This window comes from Rhinolophus hipposideros, assembly GCF_964194185.1.
Source record: "Rhinolophus hipposideros genome assembly, chromosome: 2".
NCBI classification, from domain to species: Eukaryota; Metazoa; Chordata; class Mammalia; order Chiroptera; family Rhinolophidae; genus Rhinolophus; species Rhinolophus hipposideros.
This window is the reverse complement of record NC_138048.1, coordinates 61,530,434-61,546,588: the sequence shown is the minus strand read 5'-3', so window position 1 is coordinate 61,546,588 and position 16,155 is coordinate 61,530,434. Positions and strand designations below refer to the sequence as shown.

Genomic DNA, 16,155 nt, shown 5'->3' with positions numbered 1-16,155 from the left:
AATAATGACAGTTTTACTTCTCCCTTTCCAATTTGGATGCCTTTTATTTTTTTGCCTAATTGCTCTGGGTAGGACTTCTAATACTACATTGAATAAAAGTGGCAAGAGTGGTTATGCTTGTCTTATTCCTAATCTTAGAGGAAAAGCTTTCAGCTTTTCACTGTTGAGTATGATGTTAGTCATATATAGCCTTTATTCTGTTGAGGTATGCTGCCTCTCTACCCACTTTATTGAGAGTCTTTATCATAAATGGATGTTGAATTTTGTTAAATGATTTTCTGTATTTATTGCGATGATCATATGATTTTTGTTCTTTATTTTTTAAATGTATTGGATCATGTTGATCCTTGGATCCCTGGAATGAATCCTACTTGGTCTTGGTATATGACCCTTTGAATGTTTTGTTGAATTGGTCTGTTTAACATTTTGTAGAGGATTTTTGCATCTATGTTCATCAATGAATTTTCTGTTTTTTGTTTTTGGTGTTCTTGTCTGGTTTTGGTATCAGGGTAATGCTGGCCTCATTAAATGAGTTTGGAAATGTTAACTCCTCTTCAGTTTATCAAAGAGTTCAAAAAGGATAGGTATTAAATCTTCTTTAAATGTTTGGTAGAATTCACCAGTGAGGCCATCTTGTCCTGGAATTTTGTTTGTTGTGAAGTTTTTGACTATTGATTCAATCTCCCTACTAGTATTGGTCTATTCAGATTTTCTATTTCTTCATGATTTAGCCTTGGAAGATTATATGTTTCTAGGAATTTATCCATTTTTTCTAGGTGGTCCAATTTGTTGATATTTAATTATTCATAGTAATCTCATGATCCTTTGTATTTCTGTGGTATCAGTTGTAACTTCATTCATTTCTGATTTTTTTATCTGAGCCCTCTCTCTTTTGTTCTAGATAAACGTTTGTCAATTTTGTTTATTTTTTCAAAGAAGTAGCTCTTGGTTTCACTATCTTTTCTGTTGTCTTTTTAGTCTCTATTTTACTTATTTCTGCTTGATCTTTATTATTTCCTTTTCCTACTAACTTGGGGCTGTGTCTTTTCCTCTTTTCCAGTTCCTTTAGATTTAAAGTTACATTGTTTATTTGAGATTTTTGTTTTGTTTCTTGAGATAGGCATGTATTGCTGTGAACTTCCTTCTTAGAATAGCTTTTGTTGCATCCCATAGATTTTGGTATGTTGTACCATTTTCGTTTGTCACAAGGTATTTTTTCCATTTCTCTTTTGATTTCTTCGTTGACCAGTTGGTGATTCATTAGCATGTTCTGCATTCTTCACATATTTACAATTTTTTTCAGTTTTTTGCTTTCTAGTTTTACACCATTGTGGTAGGAATAAATGCTTGATATGACTTCAGTCTCCTTATATTTATTGACAACTTGTTTTGTGACCTAACACATGATTTATCCTGGAGAATGTTCCATGTGTACTTGAGATGAATGTGTATTCTGCTTTTTGATAAACTGTTTTCTGTGTATCTATTAAGTATATCTGGTCTAATGTGTCATTTAAGGCCCCTTTAAGGCCCTGAATAACCAAAAAATAAGTTTCCTTATTTTTTCTGTCTCATGATCTATCCATTGATGTAAGTGGGCTATTAAAGTCCCCTACTATTATATTGCTGTCAATTTCTCCCTTTAGGTCTGTTAAAATTTATTTTTATATACAGAGGGTGCTAAAGAAATGTATATACATTTTAAGAAAGGAAAAAACTATTAAAATGGTAATACTCAATATATACTGATAACAAAAGAGGAATACAAGTCATGTTTAACTTCTGCAATTGCAAGAGGTGCTCAAAGTGGTTACCATCAGCGTCCAGACACTTCTGATTATGGCGAACTACTGCTTGAGCAACGTTGACCAAAGTGTCCACTTGTATACATTTTTTTGGCACCCCTGGCATTTAGGTGCTCCTATGTTGGGTTCATAAATATTTACAAATGTTTATATTGTTGAACCCTTTATCATTATGTAATACCCATCTTTGTCTTTTATTACAGACTGTTTTATCTGATAAAAGTGTAGTTACCCCAGCTTTCTTTTGGTTTTCCTTTGCATGAAACATCTTTTTCTATTCCCTTCATTTTCATTCTGTGTGTGTCCATATAGATGGGTTTTAACCCATTCAGCCACTTCTATGTCTTTTGTTTGGAGAATTTATTCCACTTTCATTTAAAGTAATTATTGATAGCTGTGTACTTAATTACCATTTTGTTGATTGTTTTCCTGGCTGTTTTGTTGTTCTTTTTGTGCCTTCTTTTCTTGCTCGTTTTCCTTGTGGTTTGATGACTTCACTGTTATGCTTAGATTGCTTTCTCATTATATTTTGTGTGTCTACTGTAGGTTTTTGCTTTGTGTTTACTATGATGATCACAGATAATATATATATTGTAATCAATCTTGCCCTAGCTCTTGGTTGCCTCTTGAACCTTCGTGATTGTCTGGACAGTCTGATTTATTCTTATTAGGGGCCAGTTTTTGAGGGTTTGCCAAGATCTGTCAGTGTTACAAAGGGAGGGATCTCAGTTAGCACCCAGTTTCAGGCTGATTGGAAACCAGACCCTCCAGCAGTAGCTTTAAAGAATGCAAATATATACAGTCCTTTGGGACAGCAATTGTAAACCTTGCAGGCCTCCAGACCAGGCAATCTGGAGATGTCCCCTTGGGCGTTTTTCTCATCTTGTGAATTATACATCACTAGTTTGGTAGTAAGCCTTTCCTATAATTTTTATCAGCGCTAAAGAAGTGGACTCATTAAAGAAATTTATTTTACCTATCAGTGTAAAAACATTTCAAATCTAAAGAGAAAAGCAGATTGGACAGGATGAGGGATAGATGAAGATGGAATGAAAGCCCCAGGCTTTAATGGACCTGCAGCCTCTAGTTATGTTTTAACTTTATAGTTCTTTGCCTGCAATGTTTATAGACCAGCAATAGGTTTCTTCAGCCAGAAGGTAGGATACTTAAGCCCAAAACAGAGCAATAAATTTGTTTGCTAAGCATTTAGTTGTCTTATAGATCACTATGTGGGATTTGGCCGCTGGGAAACTTCTAAGGTCCATAACAGACGCTCATCCCCCAGGAACGGCAATACTGCATGTTAAGGTAAGACCTTCGTTTTCTGCTTCTCCTCAGTTTCATTATGTCTATGTAGCCGTTTTTAAGTAAATTGTGTTCTAAACAGAATCATTGAAAATGAATTGTCTTTTATTTGACGAGCCCAATGAAACGTTTTCCTAAGTGAAAAATAGAGATGGAGTAGCATGGTAACATTCGGCTGCAAGTTGTATTGAAGTCCGGTAGATACGGCAGCACAAAGCGTAAAGTGACATGATCCTAGATGAGAGGTTGATAGCAAAGATAGGCATGAAACTCATGTGAAGGTTTTAAAGGTTTTTTTTTTTTTTTTTCCAACCTTTTGTTTAGTCTACCAAGACTTTATTGCTGAGATTGTGTGCTTGGTCATACTTTGCTGGGAGTTACCTGAGGTTCAAGGCCCCAATGTGAAAGAACCAAGGTTTGCATTATGTTTAGCAATGAAACTGTTGGTTTATTTTCTTTCAGGCCTCTAGAGGAAAAACATTAAGATTTGAGTCTTGGCTTTCTCCTTACAGGCCTAAAAAAAATAAACCAACTTAGATTTTATTTATAAATACAATGCGAACCTTGGTTTTTGTATGCTGTTAAGCTCATGTTCAGAAGCATAAAAGGTAAAGGACTGTAACTAGGGAAGTCTAAAATTAGATTTTTTAGATTTTAATCATGTACACATTTGGTTGCTTAGCTGTGCAGGCCCCTCTTACCCATACATATGCTTTTTAAAGTCTGCAAGCATCTGGAGTTTGTGTGTCTGTATCTAGGTTAGTTACATAAAAGTCTTTTGACAAAGCAGCATTGAAGTGTTTAGCAACAATGAAAACAACCAAGACAAGTAAAACTAGAGAGAATTTCTTCTTTTTCTGAACATCATGGCAGTTTATCTTGACCTCTTTTCATATGATATGTGCCAACTTCTAATATGTTATAATTAGTTGTGCTTATGTTTTATCTCCTTTAATAGATTAAGATTTTTGAAACCAGAATCTGTTTCTTATTTATTTTTGTGTGTTACGCATAGTAACTGCTCAATAAATGGTTGAAGGAATAACGAGTTGGTGGTGTTTATAAAAGGCCAGTCCGTTTGCAGGAAATGCATTATCTTTGGGAGAAACAATAGGAAATAGAAGTGAAAAGGCAGAGAGACAAGAGAAGAACGCCGTGGAGGTTAAAAGCATGGTAGTAGTATCGTGTTGCTTGGGAATGGTGATCCAGGGGGTGCGTACAGACACTGTGACATTGGAGAAAGGCGTAGCAAGAAGTACACGGGATAGACTACTTCTGAGGTCTTGCATTGACAGCAGCCCCTTGCACTTCAGTCCTCTTCCTCGTTGTTCTCCAAACTTAACCCTACAGCCCATCGGTAACAGTTTGGGCTTGCATTCTTTATATATATACATTTACACATACGTATATACATACATATTTAAAAATTATATAAATATACTACTGTCCTAATATTTTTTAAGTACATTGTAAAACATATACATAAGAAGTAGAAAATTAATAAATAAAAATATGAGTCCTGTTATTTTTCCTGCACTCCGAGGTATATACCTCCCACTTTGGCAATTGCTCAGCGGGGCTTTGAGAGCAAAGGTGTGGGACTTCTTTACTGTGCCTGTGTGTGGGGCTGAGGCAGAATAATTTTACAGTAGCCTCCTGTACCTCAGTTACCCCTGATGAAGAGCACGAAGCCAGGCCATTTAGGATGGTTCACCAACCGTTGGGGTTAGGGAGACGCGTCACTGTCAGTGACACAAGTTAAGTTACTCAGTTTTGTGTCTTACAATATCCACATTGACTATACCTCATAAGCCCTCACGACAGTCTGTCATTGTGAACATTTTTATTTTGAGTTTTCCAGGGGCATACATAATAATAATAACTGAAGTATATTCAGTCGAAAAAGATCAAGGAGGCAGCACATTTTAGGAAGAATTACATAAAAAGTTAAACTATTTTAAGTATAGTGGATTAACTTTTCGGTTATTCAGAAAACATATTCGGGCAAGTTTATTCCTCCAAGATACCACATATCTTTTATTGTGTCTTTATTTTTGAAAACTAGGCAACTGCAAATATATCCAAAGTATTCTATTCACTTTAATAGCAAATTAGACTTTAATAGCAAAGTTAATGTAAGAACCCAAATAGAGAACTTTAGGACTCTTATGAGTCATAGTTTGTATTTTTCTTTTATCCTGGTGGTTTTGCTTTCTTAAAGCCACAGTTTTTTTTAAAGCTAATTGAGCCACTTTTGTTCTGAATATGGGTAGGTTTGTGTGTTTAGAGTGATGAGTTAAATCTAGGTGAAATGATTTCAAATGCTATTAAATGTGTTTGTTTTAGATTTTAAAAATTTTATAATTTTTTTCCTTACCTTCAGCACTTGACTGGTTGTTTGAAAATCTACAAGAAAATAAATTCTTTCTCTGTTTAGTTTACAGATGATCCAACTCTTGCAATTTGTAACGACAGCGGAGGCTCTGTTTTTGAATTGACATTTAAGTAAGAGACTAATGGACATTTGTTGACAAATGCAAAGACTAGCTCTGGTTAATGACTTGAAGTTGAACATGAAGAGGTCTGGAAAATCTATGTGATTGAAAATAGGTTATGGTTCTGTATTACAATTACCTGGGGAGGCTTATAGAACATACATAGTTCCAGGCCTGGTCCCCCATAATTCTATCGAAGTAGGTCAGAGTCGGGATTCTAAACTCCTACTTCTCAGGGGATTCATATGCGCTGTCAGGCTTGGGAACCATTCTGGAGTATTTCACTAATTTTGGTTTATGCCCCAGGCCCAGTTGATTATAAAACTCTAATGGCCAGGTGTAGAAAGGTTTTTATTGCCTTGGAATTGCCCTACTTACTCTTTAAATAAGAGCAAAAACTGTCTTGATACATGGAAGAACACTTATAAAGTTGAGTTAGAAAAAAAAGTAGAACATAAAATTCAATGTGTATGATGTTTCCATAAGTTCTTTAAAGTAGGGACTACGTTTGTTTCTTGTATTTCTTATACCCTCTAACAGTGGGGAGCCCACAGTAATTGCTTAAAAAAGACTATTTATTCAGCTAGTGTTTATTGAGCATGCCCTATGAGTAGGCATTGTTTTAGGACCAGAGTTACGTTCTTCGGGAGACAGACAATAAACCAACACACAAATGAAATAATTTCAATAGTTATGAGTACTGTGAAGAAAACAAGATAGATCAGTGTGCTGGAGTGCACTTGAGGATAATTTGGGGAGGCCCCTCTCAGAAAGTGACATTTGAGCAATGAGCTGAATGGTAATGTGACTAACAAATACAAAGATCTGGAAGGAATGTTCCAGGCGGAGGGACCTTTGAGCAGAAAGGCTTTGAGGCAGGCACAGATGTGGCCTGCTCGGGCAACGGAAGGAAGGCAGATGTGGCTGGAGTGGGACTTTTTCAGGAACAACAGCAGTGGCAGAAGGGGGACGAGGGCCAGAGGCAGATCATATAGGGCCATTTAAAACATGGTGAGACGTGTGGATTTTAGTTTATGTACAGTGGCATGCCATTGCAGTGTTTCTAGAAGAATAATAAATCTGACCTATCCATTAAAAAGGTCATGCTGATGTCATATGGATTTGGATTGCTGGGGGGCAAGAGGAGTTAGGAGGCTATTGCGGGTAGTCCAAACTAGAGATGATAGTAGCTTGGGTCATTGGGAATTGATTCTGAAGTTTTTTGTTACATTTTCAGGAGAGTAATGGGAGTGAGGACGTGTGAATCTAGATGCCTGTTCAGTGGTTCCAAGGGTGAAGTGTGCTGTATTGAGCCTCTGCATTCTAAGCCTGACTTGAAAGATCACCCCATCACACAGTTTTCGTTATTGGCCATGGCATCCCTAACCAAGGTAGGTGCATTTAGAAGATGAAATGCATAACATTTAGAGGCTTTGAATACTAAAAAATAAGAAATGACAGAGTATTAAAAATACTTTTTTGCCCTAAAGATACTGGTCATTGGATTGAAACCATCCTTGAAAGTGTGGATGACGTTTCCCTATGGAAGGGTGAGTAAGCCTCTCCATTTTATTGGCAAAAAGACCATGTCAGGAGGTTGGGGAAAAGGACTTGTAAGTGGTGAATTCTGTGTGATTGTCAGAAAACTAGGCAGCGTGAAGTCTGTGCTCCAAAGATCATTGTCTGGACTTGATGTGACCAGAGCAGCATCCGATGGTGACAAGAGCAGTGTTCTGGCGATCACAATAGCCGTACTTTTCTACCTTTATTGCTCTAAGTTTTTCTCTTATAAATAGCTTCTGCTGAGATGCTGAACACCCCACCATAATATCCAGCATTAATTGCTACTGGTATTTAGTTTGGGGGTACCTCTGGTATTTGGTTCCTGCCTCTGGTATTTTACTTTGGGGGTGATACTTCTTTGAATGTATTTATGCACACCCCAGTGTCCCCTTTCTTTCCTGCTTGGCCATTTTCATAGAGTTGTGGTCTTCCAGTGTATATGTGGGGAGAAGTATTGATGGGATGGGATGGAGAATTATGGTACAGAACTAAGGCTAGTTCACACAGCAGCCCCTATACGGGGGGAGATCACTCTTCTGTTTTCTTGTTGGTACTCTGTGTACCTCTGGGCCCCAGGGGAAGCCCGGCAAAGCTGATTTAGATTGCCATTAATGTTTCTTAGGTTAGCTTCATTGGCTAATTGAAGTTTATCATGATGGTATGTGATTGCATCTTTTTATATGTTTTTATTGGTATTTTTTCCAACATTTTATTATGAACGTTTTCAAACAAATAGAGAGGTTGAAAGACTTTTACATTAAACATCTCTATACCTAACATTAACATTTAAATTCTACCATTAACATTTCACTGTACTTTCTTTATTATATATCTGTCCATCTCTCTATCCACCCATCATATTGTGTTTTTTTGTGTGTATATTTCCAAGTAAATTGCAGAAATCAGTGCTGTTTCCCCTAAATATTTACCATGCATATGATTAGCAAGAGTTCCATAGTTATTTAAGATTTTCCTTTGGTGTAAAATTTGTATACAGTGAAGTGCACAGATCTTGAATGTGTACTTCCTGAACTTTGACAGATGTATATACTTTTGTGACCTAAACCTCTCCCCAGATATAGAACATTACCATTAACTCAGAAAGTTTGCTCGTGACACTGGCCAGTTGGTCCCTGCTGCTTAGGCTATTTTAAGGAGAAACTGGAAATTTTATCAAGTAACACTAGTCAGATGCTATTTTTAATCAGAGTTGTTTCTTTGTCCTTGTCTGTTAACTGTAATGACTTTTTAATTTTGGGGGGGCCTTCTCCTCCCTTAGATGGATCCTTCCAGTGTTCCATTGCTGGCCTGGCACTTTGTAGCCGTGCATAATTACGTGAACCCTATGCTTGCCTTCTGCAGAGGAGATGTTGTTCATTTCCTTTTGGTAAGTCATAATGTGATGCTAGACCTGTTATAAAGGCCTTTATCATAAGATTTTCTTTTTCTCATTCACTAGTAATTTAATACTGTGTCAAAGAAATATGCTATCATAATTCTTTGGTGAGAGAGTGACTTATTTAATTTTTATTTAAGGCTTTAATGGTTAAAGTGGAAAACAACTGATCACCCTCCGCTCCATGCCCTTTCATGGTGTATTTCTCAGTTCCATCTCTTTGGCTAACAAATAATGAATAGTGTATGTGTGTGTTTAAATATATGAATGTACATATGTCTGTATTAATGGCTTACCTATCTACCTAATGTTGGCATTGATCATTCATGAAATATTTTCAACATATGAAAGATATGGAACAATTCAGTGCTGTCTTATTTTCACTCTCCAAATAAGGAAACCGAGAAAGAATATGTGATTTGCTCTTGCTCACACAGCTATAATAGTGGAACTTAAGCCCAGGGCTCTAGATCTCATGCTGCTTTTGCCAGATCTCCCTTTCTTACACGGGAAGCGACTTAGTGAAGTGAAAATGGGAGTACACGAAGGGCCCACATTAAGTGGTGTCGGTTGTTTGTTAAGGTTATCTGGTAAGGTCAATACAGCAGGTGATGAGACTAGAAGAGGAATTGGAACTTAAAGGGAAAGGAAGACATCTGGAACACTACTATGGGGAGTGGAAAACAAATCTCATTGAATTGGATGTCCCGAATTTCTGGGAGGTTAGGTGTACGTTGTGCTGTCTCTTTTCTTCAGTGCTCTGTCACTTTGGAGCAGAGGTGGAGAGAGCAAATTATAAGGATGATTGAAGGTTATAAAGTGTATGTGTACACATATATAAATCAAATATTGACGTTTCAGGTTCTTTGGGGAAATGTTTTGTTGTTCGAACTATTATACAACAATTTTTTGTTGTACAATAGTATTATACACCAGAAAAGTCTAATTTTTGTCATTAGACAAACAGAAACAGTAGCAGTTATTTTTTTTCTTTTGATGAACCTTTCAAACCATGTCACCAATCTCATTTTATGCTTTAATTCTACCTAACTGTAGTCATGGATGTGATGGAGGTAGATTGTTCTGAATTATGACAGTTAATATTACATTACAGCATTTGCCAATACTGACAACTAGACCGCTGAACAGATATGCCTTGGATTTTGATACAAATCATGGTGTGATATTCTCCGTCATTTGTGCAGTAGTTTGTTTCATTATTGGTATTTTTGGCTTATCCATACTGTGAATGCAAATCATTTTCTAGGTGGAGTATAATTACGTATCTAAAAAAGTCCCTCAAATACTAGCTGATGTTTAGGTTGTTTTTATTTCATCATCAGGTTAAGAGAGATGAATCTGGAGCAATACATGTCACTAAGCAAAAGCATCTTCACCTGTACTATGACCTCATCAACTTTACAGTGAGTATTATTCAGAATATGTATCCCCATTTATTTTACTTCATTGTTTTGAGTCCATGGTGTATTAAAGCTACCAGGATTTCTGCCATGAACCGTGACCTTTAGGATTATGTAAAATATGGAGAAAAGTGAAGTCATGCGTATATTGAATACGGTCTGAGTTTGGTGCGATGCCACATTATTTTTGTTGTCTTCCAGCCTTGTGTCCTGCTGAACAGGATTGGCAAAAGTTTTCTTTAATGTCCTAATTAGCTCAAAGGGGTGTTCAGAAGAATTTAGATGGGTTTTTTCAGGGCCATTGCCCAGCTTTACTTATAAACACATTTTTATCCTTCTGAGTTTGTCCTGATTGGTTCAGGCATTTATGTAACCTATTTTTTCTTGTGGCTAAAAACTTTGCAGAGTTCTCTTTCTACCATGCCTCTCAGTCCTGAGTGACATTTTGATTTAAAAAAAGTATTATTTGTTTTTGTGTCAATTTTTTCATTTTCAAATAGTGTGTTAATTCTGTAGCAGTATAATTATAATATCTCTAGGTTTCTATCATTAGTGCTTTTAGCACTAATCAATAGCTGGTATCCAGTGAAGCATTCTGTATGTGCATAAATATAGACAACCCTAAATATAACATTGCCTCATTTTTCCAATAAAAAGTCTAAAAAAAGTTTTTACCCCCCAATCTAATAACACACAAATTTTTAGGATTATAGATGAAATAGATCTTTTCTTTATATGATTTAAAATTTAGTTGCACATTGCCTTTTAATCTCACATACAGACTATTGATTTAGAAATAATGCTTTTTCTTACACACATTTCACAAAATAATTTTGTTCCACCTCTTTTCATGCATACAAGATACCAATATCTTTGTCATCACTAGAAGAACCCCTCATTGAATCACCAAACACAGTTTTCTATAATTCATCATCATCATTTCTGTTTTAAGATGTTTGAGATACAGCACTTTTAAAAATGGCCTATGATTCTTTACCTGGAAAAATTTCCCCCAACCACAAGGAACCTTCCTCCTAACAATACCACAGTCAGTGTTTTCATTTGTCCTGTGGCTTATCCATGATGTAACCACTAACTGCCTTGCTCTGTAAATTACCTTTAAAAGGCATGTTTACAATAATGTCAATACTTGTAATTGTGAGGGATTAATCTCAGGAATGACTGCTAAACTCTTAACATTCTTTCTCTGTCATTTGCTCTCTGTTTTAATCAGGTGTTCTTTGAAAACATTCAAAAATTATTACTGACTGAGGCTGTATAAAGCTAATAAATAATGTGTCTTTCTCAAATGGTATTTTGTTTTCTAAAGTAAAGTAATCAAGAGAGTACCTTGTGGGAGCTCTTTGTAAAAGATTTAAGTACCAAACTCTGTTTTCTGAGAGAGAATTTTTTTTGGAAAAAAAGCCCCAGAAAAACAAAACCCCTTATAATAGCCACTATATAGTGATAGAGTATATCTTTAGCATATATCAAAAGAAAATAGAATCATTTTCATTGGTTGTCATTGATATGGTATTATGCAAATGACCTCTGACAACATGCAATATCATATAAATAAACCAACATGAATACCAGAGAGATAAAGTGCAGGGGAAACATTTTGTTCCGTCTAATTTAGAATTCTAATTGATCAGTTTTTAAAACGTTATTTCCTGGAAGGGATTGAGATTCAAAAAAATATATTTTGAAAATAAACCTCAAATATAACCTAAGAAATTTATCAAGATGGCATCCTTCAGAAGATTTTAAAAATCATTATTACTTTCAAAATCATAATAGTACTTATTAAACAAAATTCAGAAGATAGGAATAGAGCAAGGAACTCTCCTAATAATTTTTAGGAAGGTTTTGAAGGAAATACATACTTTAAATAGCTTCCATTTTAAAATATGTATTACTTAAATGCTAGCAATTATCCTTTGACCACCTAAGTTTATGAGATTTAATTTGTTCTTTTGTTTTATTAATGTCATTAAAAAACAGAAATGCAAAGTTTGTCACTTTGCTTAAGTCATTTGTGCCAATGTACCTTTTAAAAAATTTTATAAAAGCCAATAAATCCTGTAATGTATTAGGTTGGTGCAAAAGTAATTGCGGTTTGTGCAATTGTTTTTAACCTTTTAAACTGCAATTGTAAAGATCGTAGTTAACCTTCTTTTAGACTATGAGAATGTCATTTTAGCACTATCAATCTCAATACTATGTTACGCACCATTGTTCTCTGGGCTCTTTACTGAGTACTTCTTGCTGTGATTGTGTCGTCATCAAATTATTGAATGGATAAAGTCCTCAGTGTAATTTCATTGAGCGGCCAGTCTTCTTGTTCAGAATGATGGCATGGGGTGGGCCTCATTTTTGTTTTGTTGTGTGCTTGAATTGCAGTGGATAAACTCACGCACAGTTGTACTCTTGGATAGTGTAGAGAAGTTGCATGTGATAGATCGGCAAACTCAAGAGGAACTGGAAACAGTGGAGATCTCAGAAGTCCAGTTGGTCTACAATAGCAGTCATTTCAAATCACTAGCCACCGGAGGAAATGTTAGCCAGGCACTGGTAAGCATAACCCATTAGCTTAGTGTTGATTTGATAAACTTGGTATTTTGTTGTTGCTTTGTTTTAGAAATAGAAACTCTGAAGCATTATCTTTATTTCTTGAGGTGTTTCTTTAAAAGCCACGAGGTTGAAGTGGATGTGGGTGTATATGTCAGTATTCAGGAATGTGAACTGAAATAATAATAATTCCTGTTACTTTCTATCCAGAAATATGACTAATTTAATACCAGAGAGTTTTAACTTTTATACTAAAATAATGAAATTGAAAATGTATGAGAAAGAAATTGTAAAAGCAAAATATTTTAGAAAGTCTAATACAGTGACAATAAGCCTGATAGATTGAAGGGATTAATGACTACAGACAGGTAGCCTATGAGGCTTTGGAAATATTTGGGTGTTTGGTAAAGGCTGGAACAGGTATGGTGGCTGTGGGCACTGATGACTTTGCGAGAAAGAAAAGATTCTCTAGGAATAGCAGAGAGATGAAATGTCAGAGCCTGGAGAGAAGGAAGACATAAAAGTTTTGATCTTAATATCAAGTTTACTGTATTTTAAGCAATGATGTTAATGGCCTTTAGCAATGGACACAAATAGTTTATAGTTAAATTACTTTGACTTGTCATCTCATGTTTCCTGAACAAGTAATCTTTAAGCAGGAAATTTAGACTATTGTGAGGATTCCCTGGGTAATTTCTTGAAAAAAATAGTAATGATGGTCATATTTAATGTGTCTGCTGCATGATATGTAGACATTGCTCAAATCTTCCTGAGATATTAGAACTTCAGAGCATAGAATATATATGAAAGAGTCTTCCAGCCTCAGAATTTAGAAACCAGGAAATCCAGAGTAAGAAATGGTAATGCAATAGAATTCACAAAAATAAGAATAATTACTATCTCACGCTTATTTTGCTGTGTCTGAGTGGCTATTAAAAATATTTTTAGACTTTAAACTTGCACTTTTGGTTTAGATAGAATAATGGGAATTGGATTTACTCTACTGTCTGGGGGAAAAAAGTCAGAAAAAGAAATAGTGGTTTTTAAATTACTGGATACTAGGTAATGAAGGCTAGTGATCCCTGACAACATGGAAAACAAATGACATGAGCCCTATGATTATAACATTAGCCTTGAGAGAGTTTCCAGGCTGTGGTGCAGGGAGAGAGAACCCACTTGGAGCGTGGAGGACTCCATGATTTGAGACAGAACTGAGACTATGGGAAGATAAAGGTGGGCTGAGCGGACAGAGTACTGGAAAGGAGGGCACGATACAAAGGGTCCCCCTTGTATCGTGAATACCCCCTTGGGTATTCAGCAGACTACTACTACCCAAGGCCAGGGAAAGAAATATTTGAAAGGTGTAGAAGGAACTATATCCAGTGCTCCCACTGGCTTGTTTACACCAGCCAGACGGAAAACTTCATGATTCATAGGGCATTGGGTAGAGTTCTCAGAGGCTCTTGCCTCAGTAGTGGGGAATAATTAGGATTAGATTAAACACTGCTCTGAGCCCCACTAACAAATCTTGAAAACAAGACCAGAAAGGATCAAACCACTTCCAACTAACTTAACTCCTCCCAAAACAAAGCACAAGAATGGTAATAGGAATACAGAAATTTCCACGACCCCACAAGGTAAAATTCACAATGTCTGCCATCCAATCAGAGATTATTAGGCATGCAAAGAAGAAAAACAAAATTTATAATGAGGAGAAAAATCAATCAAAACTGACTTAAACCTGAAACAGATGTTAGAATTAGTAGATAAGGACATGACAGTTATTTTACTTATAGTCCATATGTCTGAAATGTTAGTTAAAAAGATGGAAGATAGTTAAAAATATGCAAATCTAACTAAAAACTACAATGCTTGAGATGAAAAATACATTGGTATTATCAACAGAGAGTAGATATTGTAGGAAAAACATTAGTGAACTTGAAGATGCAGGTTTCCCCTGCTATCAGAAAGTAGAGAGTTCCTTTGAAACCATTTTAAAGCTGAAATGGTGAAAGTGAAGAAGCAATTACTATTAATTTATATGGAAAAATTTTTCAGTGTTCCCAGATTCAAAAAAACCCCTACCAAATCGTACCAAATATGCTTAACTACATATAGTTTTATGCAAAGTGTAACACCCTTACCAAATTCTCTTAGGCTTTTCTGATACCTTAGGACACATCTTGCTAATGGATGCGCAGAATAAATGAAGATAAAGCACAGATGCTCATAGACATATGTCAGAGCTATGGTGGCTTGATGCTGAGATGCTGAGGTGTTTCCCAGGGAAGTAGCTTGGAAGGACCAGTCTAGGTACTGGGGTGTGCACTGCCTCTATTACAGCTCGCTACAAAACAAATGTTGAACACTATTTTTACTTTTTACCTTTTTTTGTAAAAGCAAAAGTCCTTTTTGGATTTTTTTTTGGTAGTGAAAACAGGTACTAATGTAGGTCTTTTGTAAAAATGATGTAGTGTATCATGAACTTTGAAAAAGTAAGGGATACCTGCATAGCAGTAGAATCTAAAATAAAATATAGAGAAAAAATAATTATAAAATAGTGTTAGTGACCTGTAGACAGCATCAAATAGCCTAATATATGTGTAGCTGGAATTTCTGAAGGAGACGAGATAAAAAATTAGGAGAAATAATGGTCAAAAACTTGCCAAAACTATAAACAGACACATTTAAGAAGCTCAATGAACCCAAGAACAAATAAAATAAAGAAAACCATATAGACTGATCAAAGTGAGCGGTAAAGAGAAAAATATTAAAGCAGCCAGAGAAGACACATTAAATGCAGAGGAGCAACAATAAGTATGAGAGCAGATTTCTCTTCAGAAACAATCTGCGGCAATCTCTAGAGAAGATATACCAATGGCCAGTAAGCTTAACAAGATGCGTAACATCATTAATCATTAGGGAAATGCAAATCAAAACCACAGTGAGATATCACTTCATGCCCACCAGATGGAAAAAGGTGAAAGGGATTAAGAAGTACAAATTGTCAGTTACAGTAATAGTCATGGGGATGTAAAGTACAGCATAGGAAATGGGATATAGCCAATTACATTGTAATAACTGTGTATGGTGTCATGGGGGTACTTATTGAGGTGATCATTTATAATGTACTATATAAGTGTCTGATTACTATATTGTACATCTGAAACTAATATAATATTGTATGTAAACTGTAATTGAAAAATTGGGGAAAAAAAGACACAATAACAAGTGTTGGTGAGGATGTGGCAAAACTGGGCCTGTCATACATTGCTGGTGGAAGATGGTATAGCCGCTGTGGAAAACGTTTTGTCAGCTTCTCACACTATTAAACATAGAAATTTCATATGATCAAGCAATTCTCGTAGGTATCCACCCAAGAGAAATGAAAGCATGTCCACACACACATTTGTACACAAATGCTCATAGCAGCTTTATTCATTATAGCCAAAAAGTGCAAACAATCCAAATATTCCCCAGTGGTAAATGGATAAACAAAATGTGGCTTAGCTGTATCATAGAATAGTATTCTGCATTTTAAAAACGGATGAGCTACCCTCCACAACTAAATTGAAAAGCAGTGACTTGACATCATGGAA

General features: G+C 35.7%; 1 protein-coding gene across 2 annotated transcripts in view; it reads left to right on the top strand.

Moving 5' to 3' along the window:
* VPS8 (VPS8 subunit of CORVET complex) overlaps positions 1-16,155 on the top strand; it is a 236,051-nt gene that overhangs the window by 41,894 nt on the left and 178,002 nt on the right. For both annotated transcript variants that reach the window (XM_081062741.1, XM_081062742.1), the window contains 7 exons: positions 3,027-3,113; positions 5,548-5,615; positions 6,843-6,996; positions 7,096-7,155; positions 8,448-8,555; positions 9,908-9,988; positions 12,389-12,559. In XM_081062741.1, the coding sequence (XP_080918867.1) occupies positions 3,027-3,113; positions 5,548-5,615; positions 6,843-6,996; positions 7,096-7,155; positions 8,448-8,555; positions 9,908-9,988; positions 12,389-12,559 (729 nt within the window). The remainder of the gene's footprint in view (positions 1-3,026; positions 3,114-5,547; positions 5,616-6,842; positions 6,997-7,095; positions 7,156-8,447; positions 8,556-9,907; positions 9,989-12,388; positions 12,560-16,155) is intronic.